This window comes from Salvelinus alpinus, chromosome 10, assembly GCF_045679555.1.
Source record: "Salvelinus alpinus chromosome 10, SLU_Salpinus.1, whole genome shotgun sequence".
Classification (NCBI taxonomy): domain Eukaryota; kingdom Metazoa; phylum Chordata; class Actinopteri; order Salmoniformes; family Salmonidae; genus Salvelinus; species Salvelinus alpinus.
In genome coordinates this window covers 41,353,255-41,368,697 of record NC_092095.1, presented here as the reverse complement: position 1 = coordinate 41,368,697, position 15,443 = coordinate 41,353,255, and the positions used below count along the sequence as shown (strand labels likewise).

The following is a 15,443-nucleotide window of genomic DNA, read 5'->3' as shown; positions in this document are numbered from 1 at the left end:
CTACAATTAATGTAGGCCATCTCAATCAATGTAAAAATCATTCTGGTGCTCTTAAGTTGGGCACACCAGTGCTACCAAGTATAATTTAAAGCCCCGACTGTTATATAATAATATTGAATGCAAACAGAAATCCCCGTAACCAAACACTTATTTTATCAATGTTATCAAATTGCTTGGCATGCCAAGGCAACTACCCCCGCGGCATGCGTGCCTTGCGTGGCCGATGCCCGTTTTAAGAGTGATTGACTGTGCCATCCCTGCAGCCTCCGCAATGGATTAGTCCACAGACACAGGCGGGAATCAGACAGGCGTCTCATTAGGGGCAAGGCCATTTGGCCTTTAAGAGGTGCCCAATCTGCCAGGACACCAACGCCATCTGCTAGGGCACCAAGGGCATTGACGAAAATAGCCAAAACAAGCGTATGTAAATGTACACAAATAAATTAGCCTACATGTCAAAGTGTTGGTGATAGCTTATGCGTATTGGCTACAGCCTCATGTCCACACCGAAGCAGTCATGGAGGTGCCAGAAAATGTTGCCAAACTTTCATACTTAATTACACACAAACACCAGTCAAAGGTTTTAGAGCACCTACTCATTGAAGGGTTTTTCTTTATTTAAAAAAAAAAAAAACTATTTTCTACGTTGTAGAATAATAGTGAATACATTTCATAGTTTTAATAACACATATGGAATCATGAGCTAACAAAAAAGTGTTAAAATATATTTTTATATTTCAGATTCTTCAAATAGCAACCCTTTGCCTTGACAGCTTTGCACACTTGGCAATCTCTCAACCAGCTTCATGAAGAAGTCACAATGAATGCATTTCACTTAACAGCTATGCCTTGTTAAAAGTTAATTAGTGGATTTTTTAAAATAAGTTTGAGCCTAACAGTTCTGTTGTGACATGGTAGGGGTGGTATACAGAAGATAGACATATTTGGTAAAATATCAAGTCCATATTATGGAGAGAACAGCTCAAATTAGCAAAGAGAAATGACAGTGCATCATTACTTTAAGACATGAAGGTCAGTCAATACGGAACATTTTAAGAACTTTTATAGTTTCTTCAAGTGCAGTCGCAAAAACCATCAAGAGCTTCAATGAAACTGGCTCTCATGAGGACCGCCACAGGAGTAAGTTCATTAGTTACCAGTCTCAGAAATTGCAGCTCTAATAAATGCTTCACAGAGATCATGTAACAGACACGTCAACATCAACAACTGTTCAGAGGAGACTGTGAATTAGGCCTTCATGGTCGAATTGCTGTAAAGAAACCACTACTAAAGGACACCAATAAGAAGAAGAGACTTGCTTGGACCAAGAAACACGAGCAATGGACATTTGACCGGTGGAATTCCAAATTGGAGTCCAAATTTCAGATTGTTGGTTCCAACCGCCATGTTTTTGTGAGACGCGGAGTACGTGAACGGATGATCTCCGCATGTGTATTTCCCATCTTAAAGCATGAAGGTGGGGGTGATTTGCTGGTGACACCGATTTATTTAGAATTCAAGGCACTCAACCAGCATGGCTACCACAGCATTCTGCAGCGATACGCCATCCCATCTGGTTTGGGCTTAGTGGGACTATCATTTGTTTTCAATGGGACAATGACCCAACACACCTCCAGGCTGTGTAAGGGCTATTTGACCAAGAAGAAGAATGAATGAGTGCTGCAACCGATGACCTGGTCTCCCCAATCCCCCAACCTCAACCCAATTGAGATGAGTTGGAGCGCAGAGTGAAGGAAAAGCAGCCAACAAATGCTCAGCATATGTGGGAACCCCTTTAAGACTGTTGGAAAAACATTCCAGGTGAAGCTGGTTGAGAGAACCCCAAGAGTGTGCAATGCTGTCATCAAGGCAAAGGGTGGCTATTTGAAGAATCTCAAATATATTTTGATTTGTTTAACCATTTTTTGGTTACTACATGTTTCCACATTTGTTATTTCATAGTTTTGATGTCTTCACTATTATTCTACAATGTATAAAATTGTAAAAATAAATAAACCCTGGAATGACTACGAGTCCAAAATTTTGATCGGTACTGTATAATAAATCAATTTAAAAGTCACCATCACAATAAATCCATTATTTATTTTAAGCAGGTCTAAATAAACATAACAAAATGTATTTCAGAATATGAGTTGGCCTACTGTATGTTATCTGGCTGTGTGCCATTCCATAGGCTGTAGGCTTGTTCATTTAGTCCCGTTCCATTATTTTACTTTTTTATGATTTTATAGTAAGAATATAACTGAAGTTAGCTGAATAAAATAGAAAGGATATTTTTACCATTTCATAGCGAGTGCCCATATGAAATGGCTATGTTGAGCGTAAAAGTGATCATTTGAAACCAGGTCCAATAAACTAGAGTTAGAGTAAATTGGCTACTATAGTTATGAACGATACAAACTTCAGAAAGTCTTAGAAATCAAAACATATATGGACTGCATGATGCGACTCGGGTTGCAAAGGGTCGGAATTATTCAGGGGAAATTTTGGGATATTTTCCATGGGAAGTTAAGCCCTGGAATTTTGCTTAAATATATATTTAAAAAAATGATTATAACAGTGAACCTTTTTTGTGGGATACACAAGGCAATTCTCAGTCTTGTGGCATATATTGGTTAAACTATCCCCAATTAAATGTAATTGCAACCCTCTGCATGAACAGTGCATTCTTCCATCACATGTGCAGCTGATTCTCAAGATCTTGCACACTAATGAGATGCTATGAGCCCACACTACTACTACATGCTTTCTGGTCAGTTTTGAACAATACTGGGTGGGAGTGAATATATTTTATATCACATACATGATTTTTTGTTAACTAGTAAATAGTAGCCTACAGCAAAGTGTGTTAAAAATCATTTCTATCTTGTTAACAATTTCTGCTAGTTAGTTTTTGCTACCATGTGGGTTTTTAGCTTGCTTGAGCCTGCGAACTGAGTGTTAATTCACCCGTTTCCATTTTAAAACATTTATCTTACAAAGGAGTGGTTTAATCTAACTGCTTAACTATTAATATGTACATGGAATTGTAGGTGTTTTTTAAACAATTTCCCCCCTAATCTTTACAGGAAAATGCCACGGGCACTATCTGATGTGTGGCACTGCAGCTAAGGTAGAAGGAAAAGCTGTGTACATTTGCAAATACTGTGCCAAATCATATGTTTAGAACGCAACAAAGACGCAGAATCATCTGGCAACAAGCAACCTCTGACAAAAGTCCCTCCTTCTAATCAAGGTAAAAAATTATGAATCAGACACCTTATCGATAGCAACAGCTCATGGTCCTCCTGGAATCAGAAGTTTTTTTGACTCAATGGAGGAACGTAGTCAGAGAAATGCTGATGAATGTCTTGCTCGAGCTGTGTATGCACGAGTTCACCATTGATGCTCACAGGCAATGTGTATTGGAAGAGATATCTGAATGTTCTTCATCCAACATACACCCCTCCAACCAGACATACTTTATCTACTCATTTGCTGGATTCAGAGTTCAACAGAGTTCAAGTGAATGTCAAGCAAATCATAGAGAAGGCAGACTGTATTGCAATCATCTCTGATGGGTAGTTGAATGTTTGCGGGCAAGGAATAATTAACTACATTATCTCCACCCCTTAACCAGTATTCTACAAGAGCATAGACACAAGTGACAACAGACACACGGTATCTACATTGCAGATAGACTGAAGGCAGTCAATGCCCTTGGACCACAGAAAGTACTTGTACTGGTGACAGACAATGCTGTGAACATGAAGGCTGCTTAGTCTAAAGTGGAGGAGTCCTACCCTCACATCACACCCATTGGCTATGCTGCTGATGCATTGAATCTGCTCCTCAAGGACATCATGGCACTGAAAACAATGGATACACTACAAGAGAGCCAAGGAAATGGTTAGGTATGTGAAGGGTCATCAAGTTAAAGCAGCAATCTATCTCACCAAGCAAAGTGAGAAGAATAAGAGCACCACATTGAAGCTGCCCTGCAACACCCGTTGGGGTGGTGTTGTCATCATGTTTGACAGTCTCCTGGAGGGGAAGGAGTCTCTCTAAGAAATGGCCATATCACAGTCTGCCGATATGGACAGCCCCATCAAGAGGATCCTCCTGGATGATGTATTTTGGGAGAGTGGTAAGCAGCCTGAAACTCCTGAAAACTATAGCAGTAGTCATTGCACAGATTGAGGGAGACAATGCAATCCTGTCTGATGTTCAGACTCTGCTTTCAGATGTAACAGAAGAAATCTGTACTGCCCTGCCCACTTCACTGTTGCTCCAAGCAGAGGAAACTGTAGTTCTGAAATATATCAAAAAGAGTGTAGACTTCTGCCTGAAGCCCATACACGCCACAGCATACATTTTGCACGCCAAGTATGCTGGCAAGAGCATCCTGTCTGGTGCAGAGGCAGCAGCTAAATGGGGATCTAAGTGAAATACAAATATATTGTATAACGTCACAATCATTATTTGAAAAAAAAACAACAAACAAAAAAAAATTTGGTTTCCCCCTAGGCTTGGGCTCATATATAGGCCTATGCACAAGCTCCAACATGCCTATGGATGTTTGGAATTAAATCAATCAACTTATAAAGTGCTGTCCATTTTGTTGCGTTAGGCTTTGAAATATCCCCAAAAACCATGTTATACACTCAGTTACAACCTGTTGAACTTCTCTTTCTTCAAATTGATCAATCACAGTACGTTTTAAAGTTAGATGTGATTTTCGATTGCATGTGCATTGATGTCAGTGGTTAGCGGGATAAATAGAGCCCTGAGAACCAGGCCATTAGCGAATTGATGGTCATTAGCGAATTGCAAATGCCCAACACAACCAGAGTGCATAAAAGGAGATTACGGTCATGACTCATGACCGCTGGTGCTGTGACAGTAATAAGGTCACCGCAACAGACCTACGGTCACAGCAACAGACTTGCGCACACGCACGTGTACACACACGGTCAATGAAAATATGTCAGCTCACAATTTCAGTCATGGAGAAATTTTTTAATTACACCCCTCCCCACACACTCAAAGCCTGCTGAATTCTGATTTTTCACACCAAACCTTCATAACTCTTCCAGAACAGAAAAACGATTTAAAAGGGATTATGATCGTGTGACGAGGTCAAAACTTAAGCACCTCCTTTACCTGCCTGACAAATTATTTTCAATCTCTAAAGATCATTTCTAAAAAGAGAATGCGTATCCTGCATAACATCGACACAGTGCCCTAAAGCAAGAGGGTGGAATGCGGCACCCTTTTCCCCTTACAGTGCACAATTTATAAGTCTTATGGGCCCTGGGTCAAAAGCATCTCAGAGTAGGAGCGCTAATCTAGGATCAAGTTCTTTCTCCTATTCGTTATATTTAAAAGTCAAAACAGAACGTCAGAAACACACCCCATCACAGGGCTGGGGTCAATCCCATTTACATTCAGGAATCAGAAGCAAATTAGCATGCACCGCTAGGCTTATACCTGCATTGCGTAAAGCAAAGTAGTGAGTGACAGAAACAAAGTACTCAGTACTCTCAAGCAGGACCACGCAGGCTACCCGATGCCTGAATACTAGCATAAACCTCCTTAGGCAGGGATGAGTGCTCCAGCACAGGACAGTGGACTAACTCACCGGTGATGGGGGTAGCTCCGGGGCCGGTGCAGGGTCGGGTGTTAACTCCACTCCCCAGGAGCTTGATATGTCCCGAGGACGTAGTCCGGTTAAATCCTGTATAGCGTGAGAAGTCACCTCCACCCAGGGGGTGATGGGATAGTGTCCGCGGCCTAAAGTGCCTCCAGCGGCACGACTTAATGTTCAAAAGAATCTCACTGAGGTCCACAGATGACGACAAAGAGGAGGGGATGGAGGATGAGGAAGAGGGGTGGTGGTTGTTGGAAGCATTGGTTCGGTCCGAGGTATTGGCGTCTGAAGTACTGGCTGGCTCTGCGTTGCGGAGAGGAGAGCTTGTGGGAGATGAGGCTTGAAGTGGTTCGGTTTCGGGGTCCGAGTCCAGGTTGTGAAACATGCTGTCCAGGTCTGTGTGTGCTCTGTCCAGTAACAGCCTGAAACATAATCAGAAAGAGACTCTTTACAATCACAGTAGGGATGCAAATTCCAGCCAATTTTGCTGCCTACTAAGCGACCCCCATTAACAGGTTAACAAGCGGTTAAACTAGTTCCAGTAAAATTACGTGACAAACCGAAAAAACTATGCATGGGTACAAGGAATGGAAACTTTTCATAACTAGCTTATGAGTCGCTCTGGATAAGAGCGTCTGCTAAATGACTTAAATGTAAATGTAAATGTAGCTTAAAAAATGTGACAATAGCAAGCATATCGTCTCATATTATTGAACATGCAACTAAACTACTGCTATGATGCAGACAATGTAATACATTGCATTTCCGACAATGCAATGTGTGGGAAAACACTGTTTATGCTAAGAAACTTTTCGGTTGCTGTTGTTCGCTGCTGCATGCTACTCCTCTGTCTCTCCCTCTGCTCCTGCTCCCTGTGCAGCAGCCAGTGTTGCCAATTTAGCAACTTTGTCGCTATATTTAGCGAGTTTTCAGACCCCTCCAATTACTTTTCTTGGTAGAGGAGGCTAGCATCAAATTCAGCTACTTTTCAGGCTGCCTTTGGGGAGTTTTGACAGAGGATTTCTATGGTTTTGAAAACATTTAGCGAGTTTCCCCACTCAATTCTGCTGCAAACGAGAGTGAGAAAAGCTGTCTATGAAACAAATGTCACAGCAACGGCACGCACACAGGTAAAGAAGCACAAGCTGAGGGGGTGTGTGCCAGGTGAGGGGACCGCAGTTGGGCTTCAGCAAGGCAAATTGGTGCTGTGGCGTCGTCGGGGCAACGGCAAAACTTCATTTAGCGATTCTCTGAAAAATAGTCTGCAACACTGGCTGCTGCAGTCTGCGTCGCTTAGCAACGTATCTCCGCTCTGGTTTGCTCGTAGAGACCAGGTGTTCAAACTTTCACTCAGGCCCCCCTTCCAGCAACAGGGAACGTATCACGCCAGCGTGGACACCACGTCTATTTCTATTGGCACAAGTACTGTTAATGAACAACACCCCTCTTGTTGGCGGAGAGTCATGTCTAATGTGTATTCATGTGATATTTAAGCGACTCAAACTAAATCGATGGGCTAAAAAACCTAGCTAAAAACATTAACTGACATGGGCCAGTTGATCTGTACATTTCTGACAAGTTATAAATAGCTCGCTAAGGTGGGCAATGACTGACATGGCAAGAGGAAAACTGATTATGCTCTACCCAATTTCAAAATTGCACCTTGTGCATCCTACTATTACAACTTTCAAGAGTAAGTTGAAAGCCGGACTGAGTTTCTCAAAAAAAATATATACACTACATGGCTAAAAGTCTGCTTTATGCTACAGCATACAATGACATTCTAGATGATTATGTGCTTCAAACTTTGTGGCAACAGTTTGTGGAAGGCTCTTTCCTGTTTCAGCATGACAATGCCATCGTGCACAAAGCGAGGTCTGGTGGTTTGTCGAGATCAGTATGGAAGAACTTGACTGGCCTGCACAGAGCCCTGATCTCAAACCCATCGAACACCTTTGGGATGAATTGGAATGCTGACTGGAAGTCAGGCCTAATCACCCAACATCAGTGTCCGACCTCACTAATGCTCATGTCTGAATGGAAGCAAGTCCCCGCAGGTTCCAACATCTAGTGGAAAGCCTTCCCAGAAGAGTGGAGGCTGTTACAGCAGCAAAAGGGGGACCAATTCCATATTAACACCCATGATTTTGGAATGAGATGTTCGACGAGGAACATGCAGTGTATTTTTTTTCTGAGGGGGGGCAGCAATGTATCCATCTAATTGTTTCCGGCACTGAGCAAATTTCAGGTCTACTGAGCGCAAACTTCAGCTTGTGCAACTTCCAACGCACATTTACTGCGATCACTGTGGCTATACCCACTTTAAGTTACAGTTTTAACAGTGGCCATGTAGGCTACTGTGGCTATTTCATCATAATGTAGGCCTACCAGCGGCCTACCATCAAAAACTCTGGAGAAAAATGCATCCCATAACATAGTAACATGGAAATAGCTGTTCTATCATTCAACCTACAGTAGCAGCCAATGTGTGGTGTTCAATGTAGGCTTACATTACATCAGACTTTTGAAAAAAAATAAAGAATAACAGGCAGGGCTTGACATAAACCGGTTTATCCACTTGTGCTTCAGAAAAGGGGACAACTACAAAGGTTGTGTTTGATGCAAGAAACCACTTAAAATAAACCACATTATTCCCATACCATTATTACAGAGAATCAGAAATTATACTACCCTCTCCCTATTGGCTACTTAGCTTATTCAAGCCTGTCTCAAAATACAACACTGACCCTTATAAAAAATAAATTAAGCTCTTTATCTGACTTGCGTTTCAAAGATGTCTAGAAAGGTACACATTTTGTGCTTTCTTGGGAAATCATTCACTCCTCTATTGCTGACTATAAATTACCTATAACTAGGCTAATAACTCACTAACTAGCAAAGGATATGAACAAAATGTGAACACATGGCTACACGCAGCACTCGCTTTAACCTCAAAACAGGAGCATCTACTCATGTTGTAAACAGTCCAGTTCAGAGTAAATGGCACAGATCCAGATATGGTAATGGTATATTTGCATATAGGCCAACTGCAGCTCTGCTTGTTCATGCCGCAAAGGTCTGTGTAGAATCCAACTCCGATGCGTTCTGCCGACAACAAAATTGTTTTGTTTCATTATGTTGCATTGAAAGTGGCTAATATTGCATGGATTCGATCACAATTGCCACAGTAAAGGGAAGCGTTGACAGTTAACAGAAAACTCTAGAACACTGGTCATCAACCTTTTGAGTCAAGATCACTTTGAGTCCAACTGAAAGCCGAGATCTACCGCTTAGATTTTTTGTTGTTGTTGCTTGACTTAAAAACATAAGCCTATGCAACATTAACCAATTAAAAGCAGTACTTTAGCAGAGGTTTTTGAGGTAAGCTATAGGCCCAATACATTACCACTGCATATTGGCTTTGCTTGAATTGCCCTGCCAATGCATTGCTGTTTGAAAAAAAATAATAATATATATATATATATATATATACAGTAGCAGTCACACACCTAAAAGGATTTTTATAGATTTTCTCTATTTTCTACATTGTAGAATAATAGTGAAGACATCAAAAATAAAAAATAAAAAAACACATGGAATCATGTAGTACCCAAAACAAAAAAAGTTAAATAATTCTAAATATATTTTAGATTCTTCAAAGTAGCCACCCTTAGTCTTGATGACAGCTTTGCACACTCTTGGCATTCTCTCAACCAGCTTCACCTGGAATGCTTTTTCAACAGTGTTGGAATGAGTTACCATATATGCTGAGCACTTATTGGTTGCTTTTCCTTCACTCTGTGTTCCAACTCATCTCGATTGGGTTGAGGACGGGTGATTGCGTCTCAAAGACACGGTGGTTGGAACGAAAGGACAGTTTTCCACCAGTCTTGTTTCTTGGCCCAAGCAAGTCTCTTCTTATTATTGGTGTCCTTTAGTAGTGGTTTCTTTGAAGCAATTCAACCATGAAGGCCTGATTCACACCGTCTCCTCTGAACAGTTAATGTTGAGATGTGTCTGTTACTTGAACTGTGTGAAGCATTTATTTGGGCTGCAATCTGAGGAGCAGTTAACTAATGAAATTATCCTCTGCAGAAGAGGTAACTCTAGGTCTTCCTTTTCTGTGGCGGTCTTCATGGGTCAGTTTCACTACTTTGAAGAATCTCAAATATATTTAGTTATGTTTAACCCTTTTTTGGTTACTACATGATTCCATGTGTGTTATTGCATAGTTTTGATGTCGTCGCTATTATTCTACAATATAGAAAATAGTAAAAAATTAAGAAAAACCCTGGAATCAATCAATCAAGTTTATTTTATATAGCCCTTCGTACATCAGCTAATATCTCGAAGTGCTGTACAAAAAACCCAGTAGGTGGGTGGAATAAGTAGGTGTCCAAACTTTTGACTGGTACTGTACACATTTCAAAATTTGAGTTAGGCTATATGATCACACCGGTAATAGATCCGTTGTTGTATTACATGTGATGCACGGCTGAGTATACATTTCTCAAAAGAATTGTATTTGTCACGTGCGCCGAAAACAAACAGGTGTAGACTTTAGCGTGAAATGCTTACTTACAAGCCCTTGACCAACAATGCACTTTTAAAGAAACTAGAGTTAAGAATATATTTACTAAATAAAATAAAACATGTATAAAAAAAAATATATATAACAATGATGAGGCTACTATATACAGGGGGTACCAGGTCAATCAAGGTAATTCAAAAAAATGTGCCTTTAATTTTACTGGGCTGATGGTGCCTGCATCTGATGGTCGGGTCTCAGTGGAGGGAGAAAGCAGCAGACTGATGGTGGTGGATCCCCTCAGTTTGGCAACCACTCCACTAGACTAGAAACTGAGCCATTAGTTATAAAATCATTGTACATTTTTTGGAACTCGACACTGTTCCGGTTTTATGACTGACTAGATGTTAAATTCTGACACCTACAGTATTTAATTAAAACAAAAATAATGCAAATCAACCTATAGACATATGCATGACCGGACAAATATATTTTTTTGCGGCTAACTGTTAACATACCCTAAATCACTTATTGATAACAGACTGATGCGGCACCCTATTCCCTACATAGTGCATTACTTTTGACAATGGCCCATTGGTGGCGAATAGGGTGCCATTTGGTCAAAAGTAGTGCACTACGTAGGGAATAGGGTGACATTTGGGATGCAGTTAGACTCATCTTCCTAAAACATGATGGTAAGTTCTGGATATATATTCAAAACCCCAGGCAGGTGGTATAAGCGCGATTACATTTTGCAGCTGTAATTGTATATCACACTATGAGAGTACTATAGTTCTAGCCTTCCTCAAAGACCTGATAGTTGATTCCAATATCTCTCGTGTGGGCACGCGCGAGAAACAGTCGCCAGCTAAACGTAATCTCCTAAACCAGAGGTTCCAGAAGTCCCTCCCTTGATTTGAAGGGTAATAATAATTGTAAAAATACATTTAAAAAATGTTAACGATTGAAATACACAATCTAAAACGACGCATTAATCCACGATGGTTTAGGATAGAAACAAGCTGTGAAAAAAAGAGGAAGATACAACTGATGCACATCGGAATAACTGACATTCAGAAGCCAAGCTACGAATTTGGACGATTGGACTTTGCTTGGAAAGTAATCTTATACAATGTGTGACCGTCGCCGTCAATTGTTCTAATCACTTTCTGTACAAGAGAATACGTATAGTTAAACAGAAGGTTCATATAAATTACCATAAAACATTTGGTAGCGGAATGTTTGAGGAAATATGGTGCAGATTTTCTTTTCTTTATCCATGTATATTATTATCATCATCATAATTAAATAGCCTACCTAAAAAGTGTAATGAGTCTTTTTAAATTACGTAGAATTGCAGGAAATGAGCTTCAAACAACAATTTTGTCAAACGTGAGAAGGGGCCCTAGAGGAAAAAAGGTTGTGAACCCCCTGTCCTAAACACCATCCAGCACAGAAATAGGATCCCGTCAAACGAACGGCTACTATACCAGGCTAGTAGAGCCACAAGGTGAGATTTGTGATTTGTCCCAAATGGAATCCTATTACCTTTAGACCTGAGCCCAAAAGTATAGAGTTACATATGGAATAGGGTGCCATTTAGGACACAGCCTTAGGGAGCAATAAGGGCGCCTGAACTCACCTGCCCCCTCTGCCCGTGCGCCGCCGTGCCAACCCTACGCAGCGCCGGGGCACCGTTAGAGACGTGAGACAGTAGCGGAAACGAGGGTCCCCCAAACCGCCCTCTGACGGGCTGACCCATGGCCAGTTACCACTCTGGTCCAGGCGTGACTGAGACAGGGAGAGAGGAGAGCGAGAGAAGAGAGTTCGAGACAAAGGAGGAAAGCTCCGTCAGTAAGGCATTGATGTGGCCAGCAGAATATGGAAGATAAAAAAGCAGCAGGGCCAGTGGCAACCCTGGCTGTGTGTGGCTGGCTGTCCGAGAGAGCGCCGTAAGGGCTATAAATAGAGCAGTTGAGTCACAGGAGGGCAGGCAGCTACTCTACTCACAGCATAATACTGACAGCCGGCCTTCCTCCGGAACACAAAGCAGCCATCTGGGTCATTCTCCTCCTCTGCCTCCGAGGAACCTGAATGGATCTAAACATAAACGTAGAGGGGGGATGGGTGAGTTACATTAAGAGACCATAAGAACAATGTGGCTGGCTACCTAGACAACAGCCACGATTGTGATCATATCACCAACTGCTGCTACTACTACTAGTTCTTCTTGTACTAGTTCTAGTTCTTCTACAAGTCCGATTACTACTGCAGCTACTACTGCCACCACCAAATACAGACCGATACCTAACACGATCGCCTTCACTACCATCTACTAGAGGTCGACCGATTAATCGGAATGGCCGATTCATTTGGTCCGATTTCAAGTTTTCATAACAATCGTAAATCGTTTTTTCCCCCCACACCTTTATTTAACTAGGCAAGTCACTTAAGAACACATTCTTATTTTCAATGACGGCCTAGGAACGGTGCGTTAACTGCCTTATTCAGGGGCAGAATGACATATTTTTACCTTGTCAGCTCGGGGATTCAATCTTGCAACCTTACAGTTAACTAGTCCAAAGCTCTAACCATCTGATTACATTGCACTCCACGAGGAGACTGCCTGTTACGCGAATGCAGTAAGAAGCCAAGGTAAGTTGCTAGCTAGCATTAAACTTATAAAAAACAATCAATCATAATCACTAGTTAACTACACATGGTTGATGATATTACTAGTTTATCTAGCATGTCCTGCGTTGCATATAATCGATGCAGTGCGTATTCGGAAAAAGGACTGTCGTTGCTCCAATGTGTACCTAACCATAAAAATCAATGCCTTTCTTAAAATCAATACACAAGTATATATTTTTTAACCTGGATATTTAGTTAATATTGCCTGCTAACATGACTCGTTGCGAACTGTGAAGACTATTTCTTCCTAACAAAGAAAGAATAAACGTCTTGTTGTGTGTTATTATTAAGTCTATGATTTGATAGAGCAGTCTGACTGAGCGGTGGTAGGCACCAGCAGGCTCGTAAGCATTCATTCAAACAGCACATTAGTGCGTTTTGCCAGCAGCTCTTCGCTGTGCTTCAAGCATTGAGCTGTTTATGACTTCAAGCCTATCAACTCCCGAGATTAGGCTGGTGTAAGCGATGTGAAATGGCTAGCTAGTTAGCGGGGTGCGCGCTAATAGCGTTTCAAACGTCACTCGCTTTGAGACTTGGGGTGGTTGCTCCCCTTGCTCTGCATGGGGAACGCTGCTTCGAGGGTGGCTGTTGTCGATGTGTTCCTGGTTCGAGCCCAGGTAGGGGCAAGCAGAGGGACGGAAGCTATACTGTAACACTGGCAATACTAAACTGCCTATAAGAACATCCAATAGTCAAAGGTATATGAAATACAAATCGTATAGAGAGAAATAGTCCTATAATAACTACAACCTAAAACTTCTTACCTGGAAATATTGAAGACTCGTGTTAAAAGGAACTTTCATATGTTCTCATGTTCTGAGCAAGGAACTTAAACATTAGCTTTCTTACATGGCACATATTGCACTTTTACTTTCTTCTCCAACAATTTGTTTTTGCATTATTTAAACCAAATTGAACATGTTTCATTATTTATTTGAGGCTAAATTGATATTATTGATATATTATATAAAGTTTAAAAAAAGTGTTCATTCAGTATTGTTGTAATTGTCATTATTACAAATACACATTTAAAAAATCGGCATCGGCTTTTTTTGGTCCTGTAATAATCGATATCGGAGGTAAAATCATAATCGGTCGACCTCTACCATCTACGCCCTAAATGGCATCCCATTTCGTAAAACAGTAAATAAATAGGGTGCCATTTAGGACGCATCACTCATCACCACCAGCAGTGATATTTATAAGTTCACCTGGGAAAAGGGTTCGTCGTCAGAGCTGGGGAAGTCGTACTGGTTGAGGTCCTTGGGGTTGAACACAGAGGGGCCAGAGTGTTGGGGTGCAGAGAGAGGAGGAATCTTAGGCTTCTTCTCGTACTTCCTCTTCATTCGGACCACTTCAGTTTTCTCTGGCTGGAAGGAAGAATATAGAAGACTAATTAAATGTCCATTTACTCCACGAGCAACAGAAATGTGTCTGAGCCCTGTAGAATTTCTTATGGAGGTGGCGCTGTGATGGGGAGAATCATTTAGAAACAGAACAGTGTAGTGAGTTAAGACTCATTGATATGAAGATGGTGGGCGAGGCACGCGCCATATCCTTTTGCCCAGACAGATGGTGCCTCTCCCTGACCAGACCCCCCCCTCCACACCCCACTGCTGAGGGTTAGTGAACTGAACTCCCATTCAACCCAAGGCCCCAGGGGGGAAAGGCACAGGGAAATGCTACAATACGGGGGAGCAGGGGTGTCATAAGTCAAAACAATGGAAGTAACGAAAGCAAAGGGACAGCGGGGTTTGGACTAGGAGTGTGGAGGGACAGGGTTACATCAACAGATGAGGGTGGGAGAGAAACAATAGTCACTCATCACCCAGTCATAAGTAGTAGGGATGAGCATCTTTCAATTTCAAGATGATTCGATATGTACCTTAGGGCTGGGCAATACATAGAATTATTTCCAAAATGTTTGGATCGCATGAAGCAAGTATTTTTTATATAAGCGTATACGTCCTCTTGTTCTCATGTTGTCTTTTTGGTCTCTTCTCCTTCTAACCTTCAGTGCTGTGTGCACCTTCCCTTTCACACACACAACACCCCTACCCCTGTGACTCACAAAAACACAGCTGAGATCAATTCTTCCTCTGACAAGTGGTGTCAATTAGCTATTTGCATTCGAGGTTAGGTCCAACAGTCTCGGTCATATGGAAAGTGGAATACGTTGAGACATTTTACTGTAATAGAGAAGTTAACCTTTCTAACAATACCATTTGTCTCAACTCCTCAAATTGCACGCAGAGCAAATGCTACAAAAACAGGAAACGGAAGCTTTATGCTCAGTTTGTCTCGTGCGGCATTGCGGAACCACATACCGATAGCAGCATTTTAGCCACGAGGAATGTTTTTCCAACAGTCTTCAAGGAGTTCCCACATATGCTGAGCCCTTCTGGCTGCTTTTCCTTCACTATGCGGTCCAACTCATCCCAAACCATCTCAATTGGGTTGAGGTTGAGTGATTGTGGAGGCTGGGTCATCTGATGCAGCACCATCACTCTCCTTGGTCAAAAAGCCCTTACACAGCCTGGAGGTGTGTTTTGGATCATTGTCCTGTTGTAA

The 15,443-nt window shown here is 41.6% G+C and overlaps 1 protein-coding gene across 4 annotated transcripts in view; it reads right to left on the bottom strand.

The window, feature by feature from the left end:
* The window catches only part of LOC139532055 (enhancer of polycomb homolog 1-like), a 76,712-nt gene that overhangs the window by 14,552 nt on the left and 46,717 nt on the right, over positions 1–15,443 (bottom strand). For all 4 annotated transcript variants that reach the window (XM_071329169.1, XM_071329166.1, XM_071329167.1 and 1 more), the window contains exons 7-10: positions 14,084–14,242; positions 12,189–12,278; positions 11,821–11,969; positions 5,642–6,072 (exon numbers count right to left, since the gene is read on the bottom strand). In XM_071329169.1, the coding sequence (XP_071185270.1) occupies positions 5,642–6,072; positions 11,821–11,969; positions 12,189–12,278; positions 14,084–14,242 (829 nt within the window). The remainder of the gene's footprint in view (positions 1–5,641; positions 6,073–11,820; positions 11,970–12,188; positions 12,279–14,083; positions 14,243–15,443) is intronic.